Source organism: Mastacembelus armatus, chromosome 18 (assembly GCF_900324485.2).
Source record: "Mastacembelus armatus chromosome 18, fMasArm1.2, whole genome shotgun sequence".
NCBI lineage: Eukaryota > Metazoa > Chordata > Actinopteri > Synbranchiformes > Mastacembelidae > Mastacembelus > Mastacembelus armatus.
The window spans coordinates 16,076,397-16,086,726 of NC_046650.1; the positions used below are offsets into that span (position 1 = coordinate 16,076,397).

Consider the following 10,330-nt stretch of genomic DNA (forward strand, 5'->3'; position numbering starts at 1 on the left):
CAGTCTGCTGCCGAGGAAAACGCTGTTCTTGAAGGTAAGAAACATGTTTGTGTCCATTCTCCTTCATTGACATCATGTATTGAGGCAACTCTGCAGCAGAAAGGCTTCAAATCTGCATCACATGTGTGAAGTTGGATCAAGATGCGCTTGGAAAAATCAAGTCAAGCTGAAATGTCCCGGGTCCATCAGTCTGCAGGTTTATGCTGGAACGGAGCAGTCAGACCAGAATCCAAAGCTGTGTTTGTTACGAAGGTGTGACTGAGAAGGAAAAGTCTCAGGACCCAAATCAGGACGAGTCTCTATTAAATAATGTTTTTAAAGGGGAAACAAACTCAAAGCGTCTCGAACCGAGAGAAAACCGGAGCAGCCTTTAGAGACGCTGAGCAGCAGGTGGACAGAAAACCGGTACGAGTGCGCAATAACAAGAACAGGGACTGTGTTACAGCTGAGACCAGTAGGCACGGTTTCATCCGCTCTGTACACGCGCATGCGTACTCGTCCCGGGAGTGCTTGTGCACCGGGCTACTTCTCTACTTCGCAGAAACAGACAGGAAAAGCAGCGGTTTGTTTGTTTTTTTCTGGACGCCTTTTCTACCCCCATAAACCAAACAGGCAGGAACCATCAGCATCTTGGTGTAGAAAGTCCTTTGGCAAAGACTTTGGCTGATGCTGAGTTTTATTAAACTTTGTGTTCCTCACTTTGACCTGTAAACATGTAAATATTTGCATGTTCCCTCTGGCTTTTCAGCATCATGAAGGAATTAGCTGATATTAGTGAGCAGCGAGTTTTCTCTCTAAAAAGCGTCTCGTTATAGCGTCAGTGCGTATGTTGCTGTACCTTTAAGACCATTTTCAGCTTTAAAGTTAATAACATCATTCAAACTGTGTGTGCTCTTCATTATTTTAGCCAATGCAGCTGTTTGTTCCTATTCAGTGACTTGTGTTAAAACAGCTGCTCAGTGAGCGTCATGTCAGCTATTTAGTCCAACATCAACATGACCCATGTGCTCACCAATGGGTCTGAGTGTCGTCATAGAATTTAGCTGTGGTGAAGGAGTGAAGTAGTGAAATGCAACCACAGGAGGCATCTGAGACAGTTATATGGAGTCACTGGAGCTAATGACTCCAGGACTGTGTTGATACAGTGATAGTTTAGGAAGAGTTGTCTCTTTGCTGTGGGCGGGGCCTAAATATGTTAATTAGCCCACGTGTGATGTCACAGGGGGCTCAGATTTGAAACGAGAAGTTCTGGATGTTGGTTTCTGACAAAGCTGGAACAACACTATGCAAGAAAACACCCAAAGATATTTGAAAAACACATTTAAAAGTTGGTGCTGCATCTTGTCTCTTTTAAAAAGTCAATGATTAAAGATTTTCCTCCTTCTACCTTTGACCTTTGACCTCATGTGTTTGTGTCTCCTCTGACAGGAGAAGATGGTCTGCTGGATCCTGCTGCTCATCAGCCTGACCCCCTTTACCTGGGGTCAGTTTTTATCCACTAACTCAAATCAATTGGAAATCCAAAATAATCCAAGTTGTGAGTGTGTGTGGTCGTCACTTTCCCTCTGTGTCTCCTCAACAGGAACATTTGTAGTGAATGTGACACAGAGCTCCTATCAGGCAGAGGAGAACCACGACATCACACTGGACTGGACCTTCACAGCTCCCAGCTCCTCCACCCCCATTTATATCTTCTGTGAAAGGACGATTGATGAGAAAGTCCTGTTGAAGCTACGTAACGGTGTTGAGGTCCCAGAGTCTCAGGACAAACAGTTTTCAGGACGAGTCCAGTTTGACAAAGACGTCCTCAGAGAAGGACGAGTCAGACTTCATGTGTCCAGACTCAGGACTGAGGACTCTGGCCTGTACCTGTGTGAAGTGCAGACAGGTGGTGGTAGTGGTTATGCTGACTGTCGCCTCAACGTCACAGGTAAGTTGGTTGAGCACCAGGTGAATCTGCCTGTGTTGTGTTTACATCGTCTGTTGTTTGTGTGATCGTCACCAAAGCCAAGTGACAAAATGAAAACAGACAGAAAGTAGCTCCAACTGCAGTTTGTCTGACAGCTGCTGTTTCTCTTAGCACAGTAACTACCAAGAGCTTCCTCTTCAGGAAAATCACTACATCTTTCTGTCCTTCACAGCAGCGTCTGATCGGCCCCGACCTCTGAGACCAGAACCAAAGAGGCCAGAACCAGAGAGTCGAGGAAGGATCGGTCTCTACGTTGGACTGGGACTGACAGCAGCAGCAGCAGTTGTTCTACTGGTCAAACTCTGCTTCAGTCTTTGTTTTACTGAACCTGCTGATGTGTCAGTAAACGCCTCTTCAGTGGTGTAAAGTGTCTCAGAGATCAGACTTTGACCCTGTTGGTCCATGAGGCAGCTTTTCCCTGAACACACAGTCTGAGCTCTGTAAGAAGCACATAGGTCTGGTTGGACTCATCAGGAATAAGAGGACCCCTTTTCTATTAAAGCACTGGGTAAAGACAAGAATCAATCTATCTTAGAAAATTAGAATATTGTGAAGAAGTTCAATGCTGGAGACTCATGGTGTCAAACTCTAACCAGCTAATTAACTCAGAACACCTACCAAGGTTTCCTGAGCCTGAGAGCTTCATATGACTCTGTGTCCAAGTGCAAGAGAAGCATTTGCCTATGTGGCTTCTCATTTCAGTTCTCGCTCATAGAAAAAAGATTTCTCTGGTTCCTCAGTCCAGTCCAGAAACCAAACCAGTTCAAATTGCTCAGAAAACACCTTCATGTTTATTAACTGATTCTAAAATCCACCTTTGCTGGGATGTTAAAGAAGAAGACTCCTTCCACCATCAGCAGGACAGCAGGTTTCTCTAAAGTCATTTTCTTTTCTCACCAGCTGGCAGTTCAGTTTACGTATCTCTGTTCTGTCCCACAGGGATTTTATCACTAATGCTGCATTTTTTACACTTTGAGGTATTAGACTCGATGTATTTGTATTTGATGATCCTTTAAGTTGCACTGAAGTTAAGTTGTACATGTAGTACTTCTGTAATGACCTCAGGAAAAGTATCTGCTACTTGAATCAAAGAAGAAAAGTTGTGATATTTAAAGCTGCAGAGTTCAAGTTTCCAGCTAAGCTAGCTCAGCTAACTGACTGTTGACTGTGTTTCTTTGCTCATGTGTAAGTCACTAATGTTTAGTTCACTGGTCTGAAATGCTCAGAGGTAAAAAGTGTCGTTACATTTTTATATTAAAATGTGAGTGATGGATCCACTCGTCTTTCCTCTGCCTGGTTTCATATTATTTTAAAGATGCAATGTGTAAAATGTGAAAGATTCAGCAGCACCTAGTCATGAGATGACAGAATCCAACCTTCAGGGTAATGTTGACTATTGGATGCTAAGTGTTAAGTAGTGATGAGAATTAAGGGTCTTCAAAGGTAAAACAGCTCATGGGTTATAGAAGTTAAACTGCTTTTAAAGCAACAGTTCCACAAAACTGGAAGACGTTTTATTGGAACGATGAAGAACAAGTATGAACTAACAACACTTATTTAACAACAGCCCTGAAATAGAAGTGTTTCCTGTTTTTGCTCAGAAACATGTTGAACTTGTGAACTATATATAAGTCACCTTCATGATTTGACTAGGTCAGCATTTTAAAGCAGTCCATGTATTGGTCCTTCAACATTTAGTACAAATACTTTCTGTTTCCCAGCACACAAAGGTCCTTTTGTGTTTGGGTAAAGACACTTGATTCTTGCTTCGTCTTATCACTCAGCAGAGGAAGATGATGAAGTGTCGGTTCAGCTGATCCACACAAAATCCTTCCAGCTGTGCAGAGGTGGGTCATGTGTTTTTTGGTTTAGACCATAACAGCCTGGAAATATCCAGACAGAGAGAGACAGTCCAACCTGTGGATTTATGGCAGGAAGTGAAATCATTAGTTTTCATTGAACAACCTGATCATAGTTTATAGAAGAGCGACACCTGCTGGCTGAGTTGGAGAACTGCACGTGAGGGGTCGTCCTGACAAAGCCTCGTGGCTTCAGGCTGTAGTGGATCTGATCATTATTCACCTGAACAGAGCCGTGTCTGCAGGACCAGGGACCCAGAGTCCGGCAAAGGTGAGACACCGAGCGTTTCTTTAGCAAAGACACTTTGTTGGTGCGACCCTCCCTCATTGTTTGTCTGCACCTGCTACAGGTGCGTGACGCCCCAACACGCAGAGCAGCGTGGCCGCATGGCGGACTGAGCTTCAAGGCCTTCAGGCTCAAAGTGCCTCCTTAAAACCACGTCGGACCGAGACCAGACATCGGGTCTGCAACGCGTGGATCCATAAGGGCCCTGAAGACTCGTGGACAAAGGTGAGCTTGTCCTTTAGATCAGTCAGGTGGAAAAATGTGTGGCGGCTCAGGAAGACCAGTCTTATCCATGAACCCTGTTAGCAGGGCCACCGACGGTCGGTTGTCCTGGGCCCACAATGACCCACTAACAGTTTTACTTTCCCTTCATAGAATAGAAATAAATAAATAAACAGAACAAAAACCAAAAACCAGTTTATTATTTCCAGTCCATTGTCAGTTGTCATAGGTCATGAGGATCTACTGGAGCCTGTCCCAGGTCTCTTCAGGCACAAGGCACAGACCAGATCACCTGGACAGCTCAGCAGACCAATAATCAGTTGTCTGTAATGTTGAATGTCTTGTCATATCTCATATGTGTCTGTACCAATAATCAGGTGTTTGTTGTGACGGCCTTGTCCTTTCTCATGTCTCTCCATTTCTGTCTAATGTCTAATTCTTTCATTTCCACCTAATTAGAGGTGGCTGGGCTGGTGGTGCCAAGAGAACTGGCCTTTGGCTTTGGCTCCAATAGGCCTGTTGGTGGTTGTTGATGGAGTCAGTGCTGCTAAAAGTCCTGATATTGTAACAGGAGGTCTGACTTGTCTGGTTCTGGCTCCATTAGGCCTTTAGGTTGTTGTTGTTTAGATGTGGCTGTGTCACCTGTACAAGGAGGTCTGACCTGTCCTGGTTCCAAAAGGCCTGTTGGTGGTTGTGTATTGGACTTGGATCGGTCAGTAGTCTGACTTGAGTCTTTCATCAGGGAAGTTGAGCTTCAGTCCCACACAGTGACTTGAGACTTGGACTCTGAGATTTAGGACTTGGGAACAATCTTTGTTTGACTTTTTAGTGCATCAACATGAAGGAGAAGAAATATCTTTTCCTACAGTCAAAAACCAAAGCTCTTTATGAAGCAGCAGGACTTGGAGAGTTGCAGAAACAGCTTCCTGACTGTGAACCTTCCTTCATATTTAATGTTGGAGTTTCTAGAAGTTCCAGCTCTGTACATGGAGCGTGTGGCTGTCATGCTGTCGTCCTGCAGCCTTGTTGAGCAAAGTGGAAGCAGCTAAATCCTTCAAAGTAAAAGCCACTGAAGCCAATGATCCGTTTGGCTGTGAACCAAAAGGCTGGTGGATCCAGGCCACCAGGAACAGAGAGGTTAGTCCAGAAACCACCAGGTGGAATCATCTCACAGCAACAACCTGCTTTATTGGACAAACTGATTTTATTTGACTCCAGTTCAGACTTTTATTGTCTTCATTCACAGAATGAATTAAAACAGACAAAACTAAATATATGAATCTAAAGTTATTTCACAGAGAGACAATCCAGATCAGTGTTGTTCTATTTCCAGTGCACGTTTGACATCTGTCTAATAGCTTTGATGAGAAGTCCTTTCAAAATAATGGACCAAGTAAAGATGGAGAACGCTGTTTCCTCCATCAGGTCCATTATTTTTCTGTATCAGCTGTGTGTTCTGGCTTTTATACTATGGCCACTTCCTGAGCAACAGGAAGGAAAAGATGTGTTTTTCTGTGTTTTCTTCTTTGAAACATGGAACATACATGAAGCATCAAGTTGCTGCTCAGGTTACCTGCTGGTTTGTCTGATGTGTCCTGATGTGCAGTTTTCTGACCTGCAGCCAATGACAAACCACTGATTTCTGTCTGAGCTGGAAAATGGACTTTAGGGTTGGTCTGATTCTGTTGAACGAACTGGTTCCTGTGATGTAGAACCTGAGATGTAATTTGTTTCATTTCTACTTGTGGACTCTGGATCTTTTTTTCCAGTCTGATCCTTTTTGAACCAACAGTAACACACAGTCAGTCCAGCTGCTGCTGCTGTCAGTCCCAGTCCACAGATGAGGACGATCCATCTCCAACCTGCTGCGTCTGGTCTCTCAGGTTCTCTCTCAGGGTCAGACCAGTCCCTCGATGCTGTAAAGAGACAAATCAAATCTGTGTCTTTCATGTGAAGAAACAACTTTTCTGCAAGAAGGACGTGAATCAGTTCAGTTCAGGCAGAGCAGGAAGGATTGTAGTTTCCACAATACTTTTCTTCTCTGACTCTTATTTAGCAAAAAGCTGCTGAAATGAATCTGTGAGGAAAGTTTCACTGAACCAACTTACCTGTGACGTTGAGGAGACATTTGCCAGAACCTGTTCCATCATCTGTCTTCACATCACACCAGTGCAGACCAGAGTCCTCAGTCCTGAGTCTGGACACATGAAGTCTGACTCGTCCTTCTCTGAGGACGTCTTTGTCAAACTGGACTCGTCCTGAAAACTGTTTGTCCTGAGACTCTGGGACCTCAACACCCTCATGTAGATGAAACAGGACTGGGTCTTTGTCCTCAGTTAACAGTTGACAGAAGATGTAAACTGCTGAGAGAGACATGTGAGCTGTGGTTGTGAAGGTCCAGTCCAGTGTGATGTGGTGGTTCTCCTCTGCCTGATAGGAGCTCTGTGTCACATTCACTACAAATGTTCCTGTTGAGGAGACACAGAGGGAAAGTGACGACCACACACACTCACAACTTGGATTATTTTGGATTTCCAATTGATCTGAGTTAGTGGATAAAAACTGACCCCAGGTAAAGGGGGTCAGGCTGATGAGCAGCAGGATCCAGCAGACCATCTTCTCCTGTCAGAGGAGACAGAGCTGAAGAGTCACAAACATGAAAAACCTGCAGTTTGTTTTTCTCTGAAAACATCCATCCATCATCTAGACCCCCTTATCCCTAACCAGGGTCCCAGGGATCTGCTGGAGCCTATCCCAGCTCTCTTTGGGTGAAAGGCAGGGGTCCACCCTGGACAGGTCCCCAGTCCATCACAGGGCCACATAGAGACAAACAACCTCACACACTCACACTCACTCCTATGGGCAATTTAGAGTCACCAATCAACCTGACATACATGTTTTTGGACTGTGGGAGGAAACCAGAGTACCTGGAGAAAACCCACACAAGCACAGGGAGAACATGCAAACTCCACACAGAAAGGCCCCTGATGGGTTTCAAACCAGGAACCTTCTTGCTGTGAGGCAACAGAGCTAACCACTAACCCACTGTGCTGCTTTAACAAAGTCAATCATTAGTAATAACTTTATTACCTCATATAAAATGAGCAGCACCCAGACATTTTAGTGTTCCTAAGACTTTCATCATCCTGATGTTCTAAGTTAGACTCAAGAGTTGGAGGTTTCATTGTTTTTACCAACCAGTACGGTCCAGTTAAGTAACTGTTAGTTAGTTAGTTAGTTAGTTAGTTAGTTAGTTAGTTAGTTAGTTAACTAGTTATATTTCTATACAATAGTTAACTATCAAATACAATTGATTCATATTTTTGCATTAAAAACACAATCTAAGGAAATACAGGTGTTCTCATTAAATGAATTAACCAGGTACTACTTTAGAAATATTGGCTATTTTAAGGAAAACACACAGAGAAAACGTGTCAGTCATTTTAAAGTCATATGACATTTGAAAGGGGAATTTTTGTTATATAGAATATTCTAATAAAACACCCACACGTTTCACTAAGACACACTGGGATTTTTTTGTTTTTTTGAGTTTTGACTGTATAGTTTCAGTATCTTTTGCATATTCTCCAGGTGGTTCCAGCAGAAAGTTCTGCATCAACATGTTATTTTCGGTCTGAGCTGACAGAAACTAAACTGACACAAATGGAGCTCAGTTTTTTGGGTTTTCCTATAGGGGACAGTCGCTGGTACCAGGTTCTATGTTCTGGGCTGAGGGTCTAACGGACTGCGGACTAGAGTCGTCACTAGAGCATCACATCCGATAACCAGACCCGCATTTTTGCCGGTTTTAAAAAGTGGCGGGTTGACGGTCGGTGATAAATGAAAGGACATCCGGACACAGCCTTAGTTTTTCTACTTTATCGTCTTTAGCGAGGCTAATGGCTAATGGCTAATGGAACATGACCTAAACCGGGTCGAGCCGAGTTAGTGCTAAAACTGTGTGATGGAAAAGGTGGAGGAGCCGCTGTGTTCGGGTCACAGCGTTTACACCACAATTACTAAGAAATCGGACTGTTGAAGTCCAACCAGGGTGAACACTTTGGATTCTGGTCTGACTGCTCCGTTCCAGCATAAACCTGCAGACTGATGGACCCGGGACATTTCAGCTTGACTTGATTTTTCCAAGCGCATCTTGATCCAACTTCACACATGTGATGCAGATTTGAAGCCTTTCTGCTGCAGAGTTGCCTCAATACATGATGTCAATGAAGGAGAATGGACACAAACATGTTTCTTACCTTCAAGAACAGCGTTTTCCTCGGCAGCAGACTGGATCAGGTCTCAGCTCAGACCACGTTAAAGTCTCTCTGGGTCTGAAAAGACTCTCTGGATCAGGTCTCAGCTCAGACCACGTTAAAGACTCTCTGACTCAGGACCAGGGGAGAGTCTGTGTCTAAAAAGCCCCGCTCATCGCTCTGCTCTTGATTGGGAGTCTGTCAGTCCCAATAAATAGTCCCTGCTCTCTTCTCTCTCTCTCTCTCTCTGAGCCGCATTTGATTATTCAAATATGTGTGGTGTCTCAGAGGAGGGGGGCGGGGAGAGAGAGAGAGAGAGAGAGAGAGAGAGAGAGAGAGAGAGAGAGAGAGAGAGAGAGGGAGACAGAGACAGAGACAGAGACACACACACACACACACACACACACACACACACACACACACACACACACACACACAGAGACAGAGACAGAGACAGAGAGAGAGCTATGTCAGAGCCTCCAAAATGTTGATCCTGTACAGAGAGTGACAGCTGAGCATCAGACCAGAGTGACCACAGGGAAAGTGACAAGAGTTAGTGGCTGCTCTCTGGGCGTCCATGGACAGAAAGTTCCACAGAATTGAATCCAGCACTGTTCTCTCAGAAACCACCATTTTAGAGCCAAGATTCAAGAAGCTGGTCTTTAATGACCACAGAGCAGTTGATGAAGCTCTTCAGAGAATAACTGCAGCAGCAACAAGATCCAGCCAACTCCACTACCAGAGGGCCAAGAGGGAGAAGAGGCAGCGGAGCACGAACCGTTGGACTCGGTTGTTTCTGTTGAAGCTTTTCTGAACAGACCAGACGGTTTGTGGCGTCTGCTGCTTTCAAACGCTTCACTAGTGTCAGAGAAAATGAGGAGTCTGAAGAGGAAGAAGAAGACTACTTTATTAATCCCCAAGGGGAAATTCAATTGTTACAGCAGTTATTCTAATTTAAAGTTATTAAATCAAATATTATTTAAATTATATTAATTACTAACAATTAATAAAGTGATAAAGTAATTAACTTGTATGTAGAAAAGTAATAAAGTAATTATTGATTTTGGGGTGTACAGGTGACTATGATGGGATCCTGCTTGGGGACAGGGGCCTGTAGGCAGTTTTTTATGACCCCGTTCCCTGACCCCAACCATGGGCCACAAACCCGTTACAGTGCAGCTGCAGCCAGGACAAATGCATGCATTGAAATAACCTTCGGCCAACTAAAGGGAAGATCTCAGTGTTGGCAAGTCTGAGGGTTGCCTGTTTTTTTTTTATGTTGTTTTGTTTTTATTCTGCCTTTTTCCTGTTTGCTGATATAAACAAACAAGCACATCATTTGTCTTTTTAAAAAAGGAGTAAAAAACAGTAAATGTAGTTAATATAGTTAACAGTTAATATTACCATTTTGTAGAAACTTCTTGTATTTCACCTTTACTTGTTCCCAGGTTCTAGTGGTCCCCAGACCTTCAGCAGCACAGGACTGAATCAGGACTTCCTGTCTGGACACTCTAAGTGTATGTCATATCAATTAATAGGCAATGTAGAATATAACTAAAGCACAAAGGGAAAAACATTGCACATTGTTTATTAAATGTTCATTTATGGGGTCATCATATACAGCACTGTGCAGACGTTTTAGGCACATTAGATGTTTTAGATTCTTATCACACGCCACCATCAGGTGTCTGATTGATGCCAGGTTCATTGTGCAGAACAAGCCCCCAAAGAACCCACT

The 10,330-nt window shown here is 43.8% G+C and overlaps 1 protein-coding gene and 1 long non-coding RNA gene across 2 annotated transcripts; one reads left to right on the top strand and one right to left on the bottom strand.

Annotated features, from left to right (window-relative positions):
- Positions 1-3,622: 3,622 nt before the first annotated feature.
- Positions 3,623-4,312, top strand: LOC117152763 (uncharacterized). The gene is made up of 3 exons (XR_004463301.1): positions 3,623-3,816; positions 3,945-4,099; positions 4,179-4,312. It is a non-coding gene; the product is annotated as an uncharacterized LOC117152763 (long non-coding RNA).
- A 1,362-nt stretch (positions 4,313-5,674) lies between these two features.
- On the bottom strand, positions 5,675-8,773 carry LOC113140803 (uncharacterized). The gene is made up of 4 exons (XM_026324816.2): positions 8,596-8,773; positions 6,904-6,958; positions 6,445-6,804; positions 5,675-6,252 (listed from the first exon to the last, which is right to left on the bottom strand). The coding sequence occupies exons 2-4, from the start codon at positions 6,950-6,952 to the stop codon at positions 6,002-6,004; spliced, it is 660 nt and encodes a 219-aa protein (XP_026180601.1). The 5' UTR covers positions 6,953-6,958; positions 8,596-8,773; the 3' UTR covers positions 5,675-6,001.
- Between the last annotated feature and the right edge of the window lie 1,557 nt (positions 8,774-10,330).